Below are 18,884 nucleotides of genomic sequence, written 5' to 3' on the forward strand. Positions count from 1 at the left end.
CACTGTTTAATCACTATGCTGTGGTAACGTTGTTTTTGTTTCTTTTAATTAAGATGGTCTATTGTGGCCTATGGTGGCCTAGACAAAGATGGCCGATTTTGTAAGCCTGGCCTCGATTTGAAAGTAGAAAACCGTGATGGGAGAGAGCCCTGCTGAATATGGTCCTGAAGTCAGCTGACCACAGTCCTTGCTTGCCTTGTTAAAATTTCCGTGAGGACAGCAGCAGCCTGGGTAATCTCCAAGTGAAATGGAACGTCCTTGGCAGCCTTGGGAAACAAAGGAGCCTTAGAGAAAGACTCTGAACTATGGTCTCATTGCCGAGGAGAAGTAGAACTAACAAGATACATTTATGTTTCTTGGTTCCTGTTCCGTAGTCTTTATTTTGTGATTTTTCCTGAGCGGAGATTTTCAAATGTAGCAATGTTACATCCTTTCCTTCTCGCTCTGCTCAGCGGTCCAGCGGACATTACAACTTTCCTATGTATCTTTCCTTTGTTCGATTCATTATAAGAATTGTTAGCCTAGAGAGGCCACTTGCCACTTGCCATTTGCCTTTGCCGCGTACCGAATCTGCGTTGCTGAGGATTGATGCTGAAGGGACTTCGTCTTGAGAGACTTTACCGAGAGACTTGTCCTGACCCGTTCTGACATTTAGCTAGAATAGGTAACTATGAGAAAAATGATTTATTCTGATTGATTTCCATTTTGACTAATTTTAGATAAAGCAATATAATTTGAACATTGTGTTGGATATTATTTCTTGTCAATTATTGAGTATTATATTTTGATTATTGCCGTATAGGTTGTATAGATTATGTTTATGGACAGTCATAATAACCAGGTCTTATCGACCTCGATATAGATGCAGGGTGACTAGGAGTTTTCTTTCCACAGGTTTATTGCTGGTAGAGTATTTGAGCGTATGTTAGTGAAATGGGCCCTAGCGTATGATGAATGTATGTGCGTGTAACTGTGAGATTACTCTATCTGTGGTAGTGGGAATATTATACACACCCTGATCTCTATCACTAGCACTGCCTGCAGTACTACCTTGACTCCTGAGCTTTAGTAATTCCCTGTTCCTGAACTAGAACTGCCTGCAGTGCTACCTTGACTCCCGAGCCTACGCTCAATTCTTGTTCCTGCCCCAGCACTGCCTTCTATGCTACTTTGTTTTCTTGCTTCCTGAACCTGCACTATTCTAGTATACCCTTGTAGCCTCCCCTTCTGTATATCCTTTTCCAGTCCCTGCCTTTCTTCCCATTTCCTTGGTTCCAGTTCTAGTTTGCTGTCTCTCTATTCTGCTGTCTTGCTTCTGTTACCTTGTATGTTTGTCACCTGCTCTCTGCCAAGTGTACCCTGTGTTTTCCTTCCTTTCCTGTTAAGCACTCTTCCTTGCTAGATCCTTGTCTATTGTGCTTGTGTTTATTTCTACCCCTTTGCTGTTACTGCCTTGGTTGTTCCTGTTCGAAAGCTAGGATCTGTGGGCACAGCTGACTCCCTAGGTGGTGTTTCTTTTTCACTGTGAGTATTGTCTTTGAGTTACAGTTATAACATCACCATAGGTTTAAGCTCCACAGACCCTGCCTTTGCATACATATCCTATATTTGGGTATTTTCAGTTAGTATCTGTAACAGCAATTGTGGGTGAGGAACTTACTGAGCTGCAGTCTTACCGTGTGGAGCTCCTGAATGCTTTACCCCACATTCTCTTTATTGTTAATGTTGTATTATATATATGTCTTGCACGTTCGCCCTGGGTGTAGTTAGTCTGAATGCTAAATCACCTCTGAGGGCCTGTCCTTTCTGAGTCATACCTATCTTATCCTCATATACAGAACTTCCTCTTTGGATTCCCTTTCTCCATTGACTCACTGTGTGATCTTGGGCAGCTCTGTACCTAGTATTCTGCCTACTTTATCTTCCCTGGCACCAGTTGTAGCCAGGGTCCCTGACACATGCCAGTGTCCCAGACTCAGTCCTGACACTATTGTGAAAATCAAGACTACTTTAGAGAGAAAACTAGATTGAGTTCTCATTACAACTCTGTATTTGTGAGAAACGATATATGGTTGTTTGCACACAGGGCTTGGATTTCACATATTCTCTGCGCTGAAGTAATAGTAACTAAGAAAGCAGTTTTTTATGTAAGTTGTTGTAAAGATGCCTTGTGTAGAGGTTCGAAAGGAGGCCTAATTAATTTAGATAAAACAATGTTAAGCTCCCATGGGGACAAGGAGCTCTAACTGGAGAGTAAATCTTCTTAACATCCTCTAAGAAATCCTTAACTACAGTAATTTAAAAAAATGAGGTTTGTGAGGGGAATTTTCTGCAGGTCATTATGGCTATGAGGTGTGCCCGTCTTTGTTAGAAGAAGCAGACAAGGTAACAAAACTTAAATATGACAAATGAATGGATCAGAACTGCTTTGAATACACCAAATACAAAATCTCTTCCATTTCAAAACATAGGATTTTCTTGTGGAAAGAACTTTTTCAAAATGTCCATGCAGTGTTGTGGTAGGGTTAGATGGCCATATACTAAGGATTCAGGAGACAAGCGGTCAATCGCAGCAATGAAAGATTTGGATGGGATGGTGAATATGACTTCCAACTTGTAACGGATATCCTGCCTGCACGGCAACCTCTGGTGTGGGTACTCTGAGAGGTGAAGAAGCTCTGTGAACAACCACTGACAAGGCCATTCCAGCACTATTAGTATCAATCAGGTTTTGGATTTGTACAGCTTGATCAAGAGTGAGGAATAAGAGCGATCAGTGGAAAAGCGTAGAGAAATTGTCTTGAACCGTCAATCAAAAGGGCATTCCTCTTCGACCCAGGTTGGTAAAATCTGGAGGCGTAGTCTTGACATTTTCTGTTTTCTGCATTTGCAAACAGGTGTATTTGGGGATAAGCCCATTCCTGAAACATTTCCTACAGCACTTCATCGATTAGAACCCAGTCGTGGTTGTCTTGAATAATACGACTAAGAGACACCAATTTTCTATTTTGAACACCTGGAAGGTGTACTGCTGTAATTGTTAGACTCCTCGCTACGAGCAATTTCCAGATGGTCTGTTATTCGAGGAACAGTGGTCTGGAATGTGTCCCTTCCTGCCTGTTCAGGTAATACATTGTTGTAGTATTAGCTGTCTGAACTAACAGAAAGTTCATATTTATCAAAGGAAGGAAGGAATGCTAGGTGGACTGCTCTCGGTTCTAGGAGATTGATATGGTAAGACGCTTCTTTGTCCGACTAAATTCCTTGAGCCTGTCAATGACCCATGTGAGTGCCCAATCCTTTGAAGGAAGCATCTGTAACAAGAGTTTGGTTTGGGAGATCATGATGGAAGGGGATTTCCACATTTAAAGTTTTCGATTTGGATCACCATGGGAGAGACTGGAGTGTAGACTGTGACAGAGTTAGTTTCTGGTTCCCAACTGTTCGAGAACTGCTTCCACTGATCCTGCAGACACTGTTGCAGTGTTCTCGTGAAATTTGGAATGGGGAACTATGAATATTCAAGATGCCATTGATTCCAGTAGGAACGATATCTGTCAAGTTGAAGGATGATGAGTTTGCAACAGAGTGAGACATTTCAGGAAGATAGATGACAGTCTCTCGTCCAAAGGATACACTTTTGCGGATTAGGTATCCAGAATAATACCCAGACATTGTATTTTTTGGTTGGAAAGAATGAACTATTTATCTGTTTATGTTGATCTAAAGACCTTGTTATGAGAATGTGTTCACACATATCTGGAAATGCTTTACAGTTGAATCTGAGGATGGGCTCTTTATTAACCAATCGTCTAGATGGGGTAGACAAATATCTTTTGCTTTCTTAGATGTGCTGCCATGCACTTCAAAAACATCCTGGATTTGCACCATTAGTCAAATGGAAGAACTGTGAATTAAAGATGTTTGGATCCTATTACGAATTGTAAATATTTCCATAAGTCTATAGCACACATCCAGTCTCCTTGTTGAAGCTTGGGATGTATTTGTTGTAATGCCGACATCCTGAACCTTTCCTTTTTTATAGTATGTTTAGATTTCCTAAGTCTGGTACAGGTCTGAATTCTTGTTTGGGTCCTTTCTTTCACCTGAACCAGAAAGTACCAGGAGTAAGCTCCCAATCCTTTTTGATAATGCGGAACCTCCTCCACTGTGCTGAAGACAGCATCAATGTGGATCTTCTGCAACAGATCTATCTGCTATTCCGATGGTCTGGTTGGTGTAATTGAAGGAGTAGAGGATCTGAAACGTACAGAATATCCATTCTGCATAATATTCCTGTCCCATTTGTCTGTGGTTATTTGACGCCACTCTTGGACATAATTTATTATACTTATTCCTGCTGTAGTAGATGACAGAGAAGGAAGAAATCATTGTTTGCTTATAGGTGGTGGTTGCTGGAGACCTCCTTTTCCTCTAGAATATTTTCTATGCTGGTACATTTGCCTTGGTTGCTGCTGCCGTTGGATCAACCAATGAGGGGTTTGAGTCCTCTGAGGGAAATAACACCTGTCATAAGGACTGTATCCCCTTCTGAACTCCCTTCTCTTCTTCAGGCCAACTTCTTTTAAAGTGTCCATTTCAGACTTCATTTCTTCATCCACATGTGAGCTGAATAATGTTGAGCCTGAGAATTGTAAATTTGCAATCCTCTGTATGCTTCCAGTTTTAGGCAGGTCAGTCTCAGCCAGGAGTTGTGTCTTGTTGAGATGCCATGGCAGTACCCATGCACTGACAAGTCTGATGAATCTGCTGCTGCCCCAATGATTTGATTTGAGATTAGCATTAATTAAGGACCTCTTGGAAGTATTTTCTATCTTCCTTGGGGAGTTTGCCAGTGTACCCTTGTACAGAGTCCCACAAGGAACAATCATATCTCCCCAAGAGAGCTGTCAGATTTGCCACCTTCATAATTGTTGCGCATGTTCTAGTCTCAAAGATCAATGAATTTGAAGTAGTCGTGGTAGGCATCATGATGTTCAATTTTGTAGCCCCTCTCACTAATGTATCATTAAAGGTGGTCAGATCATCTACTGGAGAGGCTCTAGCTGGAGGAGTGCCCGTTAGGGTTGGAGAGTAATCCCTTATATAACATTGTGAGGTAGTTAAAGGCAAATATCTTCTATGGTGAGATTGAGATCCTGCCGATCTTCTACCTGATTGTCTTGAAAGAGAAGAGGCATATCTTGCAGTAGATGGTCTTTTATATCTAGTTCTAGATCTAGAATGGTTTGATGCCTTCTCCTCGGCAGGGCCAGCTTTAGAGTTAGAGGTGCCTGGTGCGATAATCTTTTTTTGGAGCCCCCAACCCATGACCTCCTTCTCCACAGATTCCCTCACCACGCCCTTCCAACAGTGCCACTCATCTCTCCACAAACCCTCTCGCACATGAGCTTTATAGCACTACTCCTACCAACCCTGGGGTGTCAGAGCACTTTACATCACACACGTTATATAGAGGGTATGAATCCAACATGTGTAAATCAGTCTATAGGAAATGATACACAAAACAATGAGGATTACTTTCTCTGATCTGCATGGTACATTTTCTTTGTAGCAGGCATATTAACCCCCTGCCCTACTTTATAATAGTCCAAACTACCACTAGACAAAACGGTGATCTTTTCCCAGCAGAAACATTAATCACCTGAGTTGACATTTTTATTGCTGCCTGAAAACTGCAGGACACAAGAAAACAGCAGGCGCTTTTAAAACCAAAATTTATTTCTGAACACAGCACCTATCCCGAGGTCAGCGGCAGGTGCAGCTGCACTGGTGATTCTGTTCTAAAGCTGTCCCTGCTCCTTGAGGATCTCAGTCTGCTTGTAGGGGCTGTCTGGTGATGGAGTAGATGTGACTTCTCCTAACAGTCTTGGAGATGAGACTGGCACAGGAGACAGTGAGATAGAACAGATTACCTCCGGTGTGAAGGAGGAAGCCTTGACGTTCACTGGAGTTGCTTTGTCGTTGACTGCATTGTCTTTGAAGTTGACGTGGATGCCCCCACGTTGATCTTGGTGCAGTCTGATTTTTTTCTCTGTCTCTCAATGCTCTTCTGGAGAGTTTTTTTTTACAGTGCCTGCATGAACTGGGGTGGTGATCTTCTGGAAGGCAGTAGATAAAGGTCCTGTGGGGATCTGTTTGAGTCACCTTCTTCCTACAGGAAGGGCACTTCACAAAGAGTGAAGGCATTCTGACAGAAAAATCAACACTTTTATACAGAAAAAAGGTATTAAATTAATCTACTGTTAAAAGGACGTTAAGTAAAAACCTGAAAACAAGCTTTAATAAATCTTATCTCTGGATATTTGCCAAAAAGAAAGATGGTTTCATTGACGGAGGGTGGACTCAATATTGGTGGTAGTGGTCTTGCAGTCGATAGAGGGGTTCTCGACGTCAACACTTGCCTTGAAGTCAACTGTGGACCCTTGATGTTGAATGGCACAGCGACATCCATTTTGATGGAGTACCTGTTAATGAGGAACAGGTAGGCAGGTTCCTCAGCATCACGGTCCTTTACGTCATACTCCTCAACGTTGATTGGTACCGCTATCTCTCCCCTTGATGCATTCACTCCTTAGAAATACCTCTAGGGGAGTCCATGGAGCTGAAGGAAAGCGCTCTGGTAGACTGACCTTCACCATGGCTTCTTGAGGAACAAGGAGTCTTCTCCTGTTGTTGTTTTTTTGCTGTTTCTTCTGTAGTTCAGTGCCCCTGGATCCTGTTTCCCCCCAAAAAATGAACTGACCTAACTGTCACGCGTGCGGCATGATAGGATACAGAGGGTACTGTGGGGTTCTTAAAGGCAGAGTGACAGTTGTATTAGCTGAATGTACTCCTTGCAATCTATTGGGTAATTCTGTCCTTCATTTCTGTTTCCTTTTTAAAGAACGTTTGTAAAAGGTTTGCTATTTTCACCTATACTCTATAGTGACTTACATGAAACTAAATGCTTTCTTTTTTTTTTAATGAAAATACATTTTTGACTTCTTAGCCGGTTTATAGGCTGCAAAAGTTGTAAGTGTAAATATTTTGTTAGATTGATATATGTATACATAAATGTATTTTATAAGTGCTCCAGGGTCCCGCGTGACTATTCAGTGCATATGACTGTGATGAGGTTCCCCTGGAAGAGAACTTAGCCTTCTGTCTTTCAGTACGGTTATGGTTATGCAAGGCATTTGCATTGGTGAGCAGTCTACCAAAATATTTTTCCGATACCACCAACAAGCACTTAAGTCAATGCAAGGGTCTGATGATGTGCAGATGCCAAAAGAATCTGCAGTAATTATCTTGGTACAGTAAAAGTAAACCTACGGTGTTCATTAAAACATTGGAAATGCAACAATCACTCACTGGGCAAGTCAAATCAAACCCACAACACTGAACTGTGAGCAAGCCAGAGCAAATGGGCACTACATGTTCCTTCCTCTACCTGGAACCCAAGTCTGCTACCAAAGTCTGGTACAGAAAGTTACAATAAAACTGCTGAGTAAAGACTCAGGTTGGACTGAGAAGCCAGGTATTTCAGAGCACTGTCTTAGAGGGTAACCTTTCTAAGAAACCAAAACCTGAAGCAGGCCATGTATAGTACAAGCTACACAAATCTCTTCCTTTCTGCCTCTGGATAGTCTTTCGCACATCCACTTTGCTCGTTTATGGACCTTTGTTTTTTATTTGTTTTTTATTTGTTTTCCTATAGTGTTGGAACACCAATGGAGTTTTACCACTGTAACGTTCTAGTTGAAACAGTTGTGAGCTGTAACTTCCATTGTCAATCTTTCAGAATAAGGTCAGCTGCTGTGCAGCAGGAGTAAGTGTCTCTGAACATGTTGTGCCTGAACATGTGCACACACGTTCATACAAGTCTAGCTTAGTGAGGGAGCCTGATGTCTGACTGAGCCTACAGGTTGAAATGTCGTAGGTTGGGCCAAGACTAGGAATATTATGATACAAACTGGACACAGTACACTGCACCATTCTATTTTGTGTATAGGGTTTATTTCACGGCACACTAAATGCGAAAATCGTGTTTTACTGTATCTCAAGATTGACTTATGGTGAAGTCAATCTGGAATCCAAAAATGAAAGCCATATGGACATATCTTGGATCCTTTATATATTCCATAATGTCAAGGGTGTTTCTCTCCGTGTTTGAGCTGCTGGTGAGATGTATTTGCTCAATTGGCAGATCTAAAAACCCTACACATAATAAGCCCATCCCAGGACTACAGCAACTTCCCTTCAACAAGTTCAGAGGAAAAGGAGACAAAGAAAAGACAGCAGAACTCATGAGTTTTTTTGGCAATCTTTGAAGAAAAGAGGCAAGGCCCCAGTATGTAGACTCCGAAAGAGAGATAATGATGGGTTGGGACAGACAGCAGACTTGGACCTGTGAGTGACGCAAAGGGATAGAGGGACGATGGAACATCATGGGAAGCTTTGCCTCTTTTTACTAGTGTCTGTACAGCTCAGAAAGCTGATAATGAACCCACTGCATGGATGAAGCAGGACTCTGGTCTGATGCACCCTCTGTTAGGAGTCTGGAGACACCTGGCTTCTACTCTGGCTTTGTGCACTCTCTCCTGGGACTCCTTTTAACGGCCAGTAGAAAGATGGACGTATTGGGACCCTGAAGGAGAGGGTCCCTGGACTTCTATGTTCTGGTCCTGTTGATGAGGGGAACACACTCAAAAATACTGCTACGCTGCAGTCTGTAGAGAATAATATCAATCATTAAACAAAATGGTCGCACACTGCTCCACCCACTAGCGTGTTACCCCGAAGAACTGTGGTCCCTGTAGTCAGCGTCGGTGGGTACGCCTATGCTCAGTGGTGCGTGCAAGTCAGAGTAGCGTTAGCCATCCCTGGACACGTGTTTCGCGGTAGTTGCCGCTCGTCAGCAGGGAGTAGGAAGAGTGTGGGGTTGCATGTGTAGGCTGCTACACATCGTGGCATAGGCGTACCCGCCGTCGCCACCACATTTACCACAGTCCTTTGGGGCAACTTGCTGGTGTGACGAGCAGTGTGCGACCAACTTTTGCATAATTTATTACGGCTCCCTTGAGCCAACGGGCTGACGAGCCTTGGATCTGCACCTGCGCGCCATGAGAGGTACTTGACCTGTTTTAATTACATTTTGGCAGTCCACACGGCACCCCTTTACACTGACCTGCTCCCTGCTGACGAGAGGCAACTACCTCGAAACACGTGTCCAGGGATGGCTAACGCAACACATACTGTTCTTTTTACACATCGTGGCATAGGCGTACCCGCCGTCGCCACCACATTTACCACAGTCCTTTGGGGCAACTTGCTGGTGTGACGAGCAGTGTGCAACCAACTTTTGCATAATTTATTACGGCTCCCTTGAGCCAACGGGCTGACGAGCCTTGGATCTGCACCTGCGCGCCATGAGTGGTACTTGACCTGTTTTAATTACATTTTGGCAGTCCACACGGCACCCCTTTACACTGACCTGCTCCCTGCTGACGAGAGGCAACTACCTCGAAACACGTGTCCAGGGATGGCTAACGCAACACATACTGTTCTTTTTACACATCGTGGCATAGGCATACCCGCCGTCGACACCACATTTACCACAGTCCTTTGGGGCAACTTGCTGGTGTGACGAGCAGTGTGCGACCAACTTTTGCATAATTTATTACGGCTCCCTTGAGCCAACGGGCTGACGAGCCTTGGATCTGCACCTGCGCGCCATGAGAGGTACTTGACCTGTTTTAATTACATTTTGGCAGTCCACACGGCACCCCTTTACACTGACCTGCTCCCTGCTGACGAGAGGCAACTACCTCGAAACACGTGTCCAGGGATGGCTAACGCAACACATACTGTTCTTTTTACACATCGTGGCATAGGCGTACCCGCCGTCGCCACCACATTTACCACAGTCCTTTGGGGCAACTTGCTGGTGTGACGAGCAGTGTGCGACCAACTTTTGCATAATTTATTACGGCTCCCTTGAGCCAACGGGCTGACGAGCCTTGGATCTGCACCTGCGCGCCATAAGAGGTACTTGACCTGTTTTAATTACATTTTGGCAGTCCACACGGCACCCCTTTACACTGACCTGCTCCCTGCTGACGAGAGGCAACTACCTCGAAACACGTGTCCAGGGATGGCTAACGCAACACATACTGTTCTTTTTACACATCGTGGCATAGGCGTACCCGCCGTCGCCACCACATTTACCACAGTCCTTTGGGGCAACTTGCTGGTGTGACGAGCAGTGTGCGACCAACTTTTGCATAATTTATTACGGCTCCCTTGAGCCAACGGGCTGACGAGCCTTGGATCTGCACCTGCGCGCCATGAGAGGTACTTGACCTGTTTTAATTACATTTTGGCAGTCCACACGGCACCCCTTTACACTGACCTGCTCCCTGCTGATGAGAGGCAACTACCTCGAAACACGTGTCCAGGGATGGCTAACGCAACACATACTGTTCTTTTTACACATCGTGGCATAGGCGTACCCGCCGTCGCCACCACATTTACCACAGTCCTTTGGGGCAACTTGCTGGTGTGACGAGCAGTGTGCGACCAACTTTTGCATAAATAATATCAATCATACAGAGATGAACAATTAGTTTCTACTCTTCCTGTACCTTATAAAAGGACTCACATCCCTTCCCACCAGGAGCCAAACAAAAACAGCCTTCTAAATAGGCTCAACGGGGGGGGGTCAAGTTATACTACTTTAGAGTTGGCACTCAAGTATAGCAAGAAAATCACCTGTAAAGTGTTCTGGGTGCTGAGTACACCTGGCAGATCAAAACCACCCAAGCTTGATGGAGATTACCAGCTCGTGTTGGGTCCCCAGGGTTTTTCAACATTGCCACAGTAGCCGTAGGGTCCTTATGACAGCATTTTCCCTTACCTACTTGCATACAGTGGGAGGATGGAGCCCCTGGACAGCCAGAGGACTGGCCTTGGTTTCATCCACTCCTCAGAAGAGAATCGCAGGAGACAGCAGTCTTCCCCACACAGTTAAGTGCCAGTCAGCAGCAGATGTCATCAAATCACACACCCTTATGAACCACAATTTAGTTCCAACAATTAGTGAACGTATGCCCTACGGCGTGTCGCCCGCACGCAGATACTGTACAGAAAAGTAGTAGGCAGTGTACTTTAGCTAAAGAAATAGAAAGAAAAGATTCCCCAGCTGCGGCTGCACCAAAATGCTACTGTGGAACAACAAAATGTGCATATTTCTAAAGGTGTTTCTCAAAGACAAGGGCACTCACATTCTTTCTTAGGTATCTGATTGCAATTTGGAGGGACTATCACGCCCTTCTTCAGAAAGGAGGAAAACACATGATACGTCTCCCAGGAGGGAGAATGCATAGCAGGGGTCTTCAACCTTTTCTGTACTAAGAGATACTTATGTTCAATAATATGCATTGAGAGCTACTAATATCATTAGTGTTGTATAATCTCAATTTTGTTATACATATATTAATTCAACCAAGCAAAAGCTTTCTAATTTAATAAGCTGGGCTGCACACAGGTGAGCTACTCAAGGGTAGCTGGAGAACTACAGTAGCTCGCAATCTACTGGTTGGAGACCCCTGGCAGAGACAGGGGAAGGTCTGAGCTCTTGTTCAAACCTCTTATGGGACCTACCTTTTGTGAACACCTTAGGGGTAATGAGCACTGTTAGTTAAGGGTCATGACTGGTTGCAAGGAAGCCTTGTTTCAAACAGAAATGTTCCTGAGAAAAACAGCTGACCTTAATGTTTATTGATACAAAGCCATGTCAAAGACAATAGGTGTGGTCTATTGGTAATAAACTGTAAACATTGTATTTGCAAATGTTTATATTTAATGGATCAGATAAGATAAACCGATGACAAAGGTAAGGCTGAAGATAAAAAGGAATCGGTTGGAAATTGAGGATAAAAATATCCCTTCACTTTGATTGTGATAAAGGCAGTAGGCTTCTGTTGTTGATTAAATAGGCAGTGTCAGAGGTAGTGGATCTGAAAATGTTTTTGTGAATACCCACGCAAAGCCTAGTGGCTTTGCGAGGGTTTCCACCTATTAACAGTGTATTCCCTTGTATGTTTTACTATAGGCACATATAGGAATATTAATTGTTTCAGGGGATAGGGAGTCCTAGCACACAAATAGTTTAAGGTATCAAGCTGGTCTGATTTATGGGGGTTAGATGCCCAAGTAGTCTTCTTTTGGGGTGCATGATTTGTACCCCAGAGAGTTTGCAAAGTCTCTTTAGGATGGGTTTCAATTGGTATTTACATTTGCTTGCTGACATCTATTTGTAATTTTGTGTGTAGTATTTAGTTGTGTGTGTAAAGGTAGTTTATGTTTTTGAAAAGGCACTGACTGGACAATGATTTTTTTAGTATTATGTTGTGCGACTGAGTTTCCTACTTTCAATACCTCCCAGCATCAACTTTAGAATGCTTTGCCTCACTATTCTCAAAGTCAAGTGCTAATAGGGGTATTTGGTCCCCAGTATGAGTGTCCATTGTATGGCAGCCTCAGAGCATTAGGGCCCTCATTACATGTCAGGCTGATAGGGTAAGGTATCTGCCACACGTGGCAAATACCATTATCCCAGGTTGAGGGATTGGCCACATTTGGTGAATACCTCCTATTCCTAGTTTTTTACTTATATAAGGCACAACACTTCAGTACAAACAGTCTCTGGACCACAAAATAACCTTGCCCCTGTGTTCCCAACAAATGGAGACTGTTTCCATACATAGTTATTTGTGACAGCAAATCCAACATGAACTCCACTGGGGGATGCTGTTTGAGTCTACACCTCTTCAGTAGGAGCACTTTCAGGGAATTTAAACACATTTCACCACTGTTGTGCCACTCAGTCTTTCAAGACCTGCAGGGCAGTTTAGCAGCCAAGCTGCTGACCACTTAACTTATGGAGTAGAATTGTGGTTTGATTGTTCATTGAATCTGGAATCAATTAAGGCCCCACTGTGGAGGAAAGTTTTAGGTTTGCGTACATCGGTAGCCTATGAAACAAATAGACAACAGCTTTATCTCAGATCGATCTGGAGCAGTGCCCTATGTGTGTATTTTAATTGGCAATACAGAATAAATCAGATTGGTTGCGACACATTGCTTAACCTCATTAGGCTGGAAGAAGAGAAAGGGAGCACACACACCTAGAAAAAGAGATATAAAGAGCTCAAACATATTCTTAAACCCTTCACCGCGGCACGAATTCCGCCGCGGCGCTGAGGGGGTTTGGGGGCAGTGCAGCGCCGCCATGCTCGTGACGGAACCACTCCGTCATGAGTCACGGGCGAGCTGTGCTCATGACGGAGTGGTTCCGTCACGACTCCGCCCACTCGCGCTATTCGCCCGCACAGGCGGGGAATTAGCGCCGCGTGGGAGGAGCGGCCGCCAACGGCCGCAGCATGACGGAACCACTCCGTCATGAGCACACGGCGCCCGTGGCTCATGACGGAGTGGTTACGTCATGAGCAAGGAACGGGTTAAGGAACTGAGCTTAAGTGAAGTATTTTCAAAGGCAAATGCAAGCTCTTATTTCAATCCTGTTTTAAAACGTTTTTGTTGAATGCTAATCTTGATTTTCCATGGAGTAGGAAAATATTTGGCCCAATTCAGAAATCTTTCAGATTAAGAAAAGAACTACATCTGCACTCGTGGATTTACACCTGTATGCAAGGGTAGATTTTCAACTTTCTTAAACTCACCAATATTCCCAAAAATAAGTATGAAAAGCTGTGCCAGGTACAGGGATCCATACATGATCCTGGGATTACCATGTGACATTCCCAGCAGCAGGATTCTATAGCTTCTGTGTGAAGTTCCTTATAGCACAGAACTTAGCATAAGGGGGAATAGGATGCCCTGTGTAAATCCACAATTTTATTTTATCTATACATGGAAAATATTGTTCCTCGTGCAGAAACTCCTTCTCCAAAACCACTATCAAATATAGGGGCAATATGTCCTACTTGCCATCACTCGAAAATGAAGCACACCAGCCCTTGGGGTAATAATCTGACCCCCTGACCTCACATCAAGTATCTGCCTTCAAGAGGCACCTATAGCTTTTACATCTTGATCTTTTTCTCTCTAGTAATAGAACAGGCAGCCTATTCAAGGCCATTGACCCATTGCCATGTGAAGGCGTGGGACCCTTCGGATTTATGAAAAGCTTGTTTAATACAGCAAAGAGACTACATTTGGAGATAACTTTGTTCTTTGGGGCTCATTGCTATCTGATTGCATGCACTCTCCAATCAAAACCCTTTCTGGAAGGACCTACTGGAAAAACTCTCTACAGATACTTAGGAGGCTATTTAGACTTTTCTTTACATTGGCAGGTCTCCCACCCTATGAAATCCATTGCTCCGTGCACCACCCAAAGATTTGAGAACTGCTGACTGACTAATAGTAGAACCTCCGCTGACTCCGACAACAGTCAATTATAGGTGTCAGTCCATTCACTGTAGCCCCCTGGCTTTACTGTTTTAAAAAAGGTCTGTCCTATTTAGGGTAGGCCTCTTAAAGGAGAGTTTCCTATGAAGAATGTTGGAAAATGTTTCGGAAAAACCTGAATGAGCCCAAGGTAGAGGGAGAAACTCACTGAAGGTCAGGACCCTTTTTCTGCAGAAATAAATTCCGATTTTGGGGCTTTTGGTTTTTCAGAACAAAAACAAAAATGCTATGCGGACTGCCATGAGATGGTGGTATACCCAGCGCTACAGTCCTGCCAGAAGTACTTCCTTGACACCAGCTGTGTCACTTTTGGTGAAATGATCCTCACTGTCATAGTGGGGTTTTTTAAATATGTTTTTCTCTTCCTCACAGGGAGGCTATAACCAGAGCCTCTGATGACAAACCACACGTGGTGGTCTGTCTGCTATGCTAAAAATTATCTAATTAGTCACTTTTTTGTTATAACTTTTTCCAGTTGGTTGATAGTTAATTACATGAGATCCTGTGTTAAAAGTTGCTCTCAGTATGACATTCACTGAAATTCTTAAATTAACTATTTCTCTGCAATTCCTTAATCATTTTAAGTTTGCTACTGTTAATGCGTTTTCCATTTTCATCAACTTGGATTGGAACTTGCAATCTGTATTCTTGTAACTGTGTTGCCTATTGTAGTTGTTCATACTTGCTTGGGATTATGTCTTGAGCTAGGCCCGTGCTACAGAAGAGAGATACAAGCATACATCTATAGAGTCTTTGATCTGACTTGGTTGTTGTGGGATCTTAAACTGAGACCATACAAACAGTTTTGACTACTCAAAACCCTCAGTTTCTCTGGAGTATTTCATGCAGAGGCCTTTCTATTTAAGTTTATAGGCCGCCAGGTTGGCAGACACATATAAAGTAGGGTTGTCTATATTCTGTGCTGTTTATGATATATAAAGTCTTTCCCAATCCTCAAGTGTAAGGCGACCTTTTTGTCCTGTGGACATTTATCGGTGCTATTTGCCAGGATATTTTATACCTGAGTCAGCGCATGCTACTATCCTTTTTGCTATTATAGCGTCCTAGCGCTCAAGGATTGCACATCACAACAAAAGTATAGTGGATGCATATCAAGGGCCTGATTTGGAGGAAGGCAGAAAGGGTACTCCGTCGCAATGTACTGAAGCTCTGCCTGCTTCAGTTTGTAAGTGGTGGAGACTGCTGACCTCTGATGGCCCAACAGAGCAAGGGTAGTGAGAGATTTTGCTATTTGCCCTATTTAGAGTGGGCATAGAAATGTCAAGTTTTTAGTTTTGCTTACCGCCATCCAAAACGGGTCAGTAAGTGAAAGTAAAAACATTTCTATGACTAGCACAGCACAGGAGAAAATTCCCATGGGGAGGGGAGATCATTACTCTTTTTTTATTTTTAAAAAGAAAATCCAGCTTTGGGATTTCTATTTGGACATAAAAAAAGAAATTTAAATTATGCTGTATGGCTCCATCATGTTGACAAAACCATATGACACATATTTTCAAAGTATTGACAGGAACTGCCTTGATGTCAGTTCCTGCAAATGTAAGCGATATCCCTTGGGGCAGAAGACGTCTCTAAATCTGGAGTGCTGTTACTCTGTCAGGGTGAAGAAGTAAAATACTCTGTCGCCCTGAAGGAGTAACTGCACTCTAAATCAGGCCTCAAGTTAAAGTTTATTTTTCGGCTAGATCGTTCGCTTTCACCTTCATTATTTTGAGTACTTACACAAACTTGCTCCATATCTTACAGATGATGAGTCCCATTTTTTAGTAGAAAATGCTGGGATTTAGGCAGTCACTCTGTGTGGTTATCACTTAGCTTGCTTCTCTTTACTCCTACTGTTTCTTCGCGTCACTGCCCAGTATGGTAGTGATGGTTACAGAATCTGAAAAGCAGAAAAGAGTAGAATTAGCTATTTTTGTGAATAACCAGATTGTAGCCGCCAAAGTAACCTAAATAGTAGGACTTTGGAAACATTACAGGGTAGCTATTACCTTCATCACAAACATGTCAACTAAGTTTTTTTTATTTAATATTTTTTGCTAATCGCAGTTAGCAATATTATAACTATAAGTAAATTTGCATACTTCAATAAACATTAAAACATTACAATTAAAGAGACGGCAGGTGATTTTGAGAAGGATTTCTATATGGAAAAAGACAGAAGAAAGGAATTGAGAAACATAGAAATACATTTCTCTTTCCAAAGCTTGAGATAAAATGATTGATTAGGAGTCCTAAGAAACTATTATACCAAGAAGAGGAGTTTAAAAGCATTGGCGTGGAGGCAATTTATCAACATAATCTTGTTTAACCAAAAATGTCAATGTTTAAAAATTGGCTATTTGGAAATAAAAATGCAGTTAGACATATAGATAACGTCCTTTAAAAAGAAATCATGAAGTGAAAAGCTTTCAGGAACAATCCCTGTGGGTTTAGGGTGGCATGGTTTAAAATCAGGGAATCTAACACCACCTTCAACTTTCGGTCATTTAAGTTTAGAAAGAGAAGTATGTGCAGGTTAATTATTCCATAAACATTTTTGACAAATGGAATTAAGTTGCTTAAAATATGAAGTAGGAATGTGAAAATAGTATACAAGATATTTGGTACAATCATCATTTTATTGGTGTACAGTCTACCTCACCAATATAAATGCAATGGAGACCAGGTAGAAAATAAAGTTTGTATCTTAGATTTTAACATTACAAAATTATGAGTTATCATTTCTTTATTAGAGAGAGAAAACCAGGCCCAAATGTATTTTTATTTTTGAAAGATATGATGCATAATTAGAGTCAGTATATATATATGATGAAAGTATAAGAGACTCAAAGGTAAAATCTTGGTTTTAGAGAAATTAAGTTTATATACTGAGATGATGGAATACAACCAAATGTCTTGAAAAATGAGCCTGGTTAAGTAACAGGGTTGGTCGTGTATATGACGTTTTTCAGCATATAAAGGCAATTCAACTTCTTGTGAACCACATTTGAAACTTAATGTGCTGGTATTAGAAGAAATTCTTTCTAAAAAGGGTTCTAAGCATAAAACAAATAGTTAAGTGGCTAAAGAACAGTCTTGTCTGGTACCTTTTCTGTAGAGAATAAGGGATGAAGTACCCATTTACAAACACCGGCTTAGGGTGTGAATATAATAGTTGCACAAAATAAATACTTTTAAGACTAAAAACAAACCAATGAAGAGTTACTAACATATATTGTTAATGGATATGATCAAAAGCCTTTTTGGCCTTTAATGAAAATGCAGCTAGTGGGGGTTCACCCTATTTGATTGACTGATGATATTAGAGAACATTAGTGCATAATCAGCAGCCAGTCAGCCTTTAAAAAAAACCAGATTGATCAGGTTTATACAAGAAGGAGAACACACTCTAAACGCAAAGCTAATATTTTGGCAAAAAACCTTTCAGTCATAATTAATAAGGAAAATAGGCCTATCATTTTTACATAATTTAGGAACTTTATCTTGTTTGAGTATGCAAATTAACAGTGAATCTAAAAAGGAGCTGCTAGCTTTGGACTTTCACATAATGGAATTGAATAGTTCTAATAGTTTGGGTGCAGAAAATGACGAGAAGAAGAAATATGAAAATAAGCTCAATCGAGACGTCACTTGGACCAGGAGACTTCACTTTCTTCAATGAGCTAAAGGCAGTGAGTATTTCCTGAATAGTGATGTCAGACTCCAAGTCTACAAATATATGGTACAGGGGTGTAGGAATGGCGTCAAAAAGTCTGTACCATAAGGTATGTCAACAAAGTCTTTACTCAATGTTATTTCAACCTGCATAACACGTAGGAAGTAATGCAATATTATTGCTTCCAGTGCGAATAAACACATTATTCAATTTTATTTCAACCTGCAGAATATGTAGTAAGTTATGCAAGTTTATTATCTTGCAGAACGAATAAACACATGAAACAGAATTACAAAGTAAACCTTCAGCATAACTGAATGAGTTAAGGGAACACTCCTGATATTTAATGTGACTGGCAAGTCACAAATTTCAATCCCAGTAAGGCCAACCTAGCCAATCACACTTCACGTCTGTGACCATCAAATTGAGTAAAATTGAAATGTGCATTAGTAATTCCTGGGGAGGAATTACGCTTCAGGTGCCTTGTCCCAGTTCTGTGCTGTTGCGTACTGTTAAAAGTGCACCTGGGGCAGAACGAGATATGGTACCCTTTGTGGAAGAAATGTGCAGCCTCAATTGAAGATGCAAACCCACCTACAATAAAAACACAGCTGCAGTGAAAGACTGAACATTGCCTTGTCTGTCTCTATAGAGGGTGGAAAGGATGAATTTAACGAGGGGGGTCAGACTTCCCCGAAGGCAGGTGCAT

General features: G+C 42.2%; 1 protein-coding gene across 7 annotated transcripts in view; it reads right to left on the reverse strand.

Annotated features, from left to right (window-relative positions):
• LOC146866151 (uncharacterized) overlaps window positions 1–18,884 on the reverse strand; it is a 1,119,785-nt gene that overhangs the window by 784,820 nt on the left and 316,081 nt on the right. For all 7 annotated transcript variants that reach the window (XM_085634060.1, XM_085634084.1, XM_085634050.1 and 4 more), the window contains one exon: window positions 16,240–16,399. In XM_085634060.1, the coding sequence (XP_085490186.1) occupies window positions 16,240–16,277 (38 nt within the window). In that variant the 5' untranslated portion in view covers window positions 16,278–16,399. The remainder of the gene's footprint in view (window positions 1–16,239; window positions 16,400–18,884) is intronic.

The sequence above is a fragment of the Triturus cristatus genome, chromosome 2_1, assembly GCF_964204655.1.
Source record: "Triturus cristatus chromosome 2_1, aTriCri1.1, whole genome shotgun sequence".
Classification (NCBI taxonomy): Eukaryota; Metazoa; Chordata; class Amphibia; order Caudata; family Salamandridae; genus Triturus; species Triturus cristatus.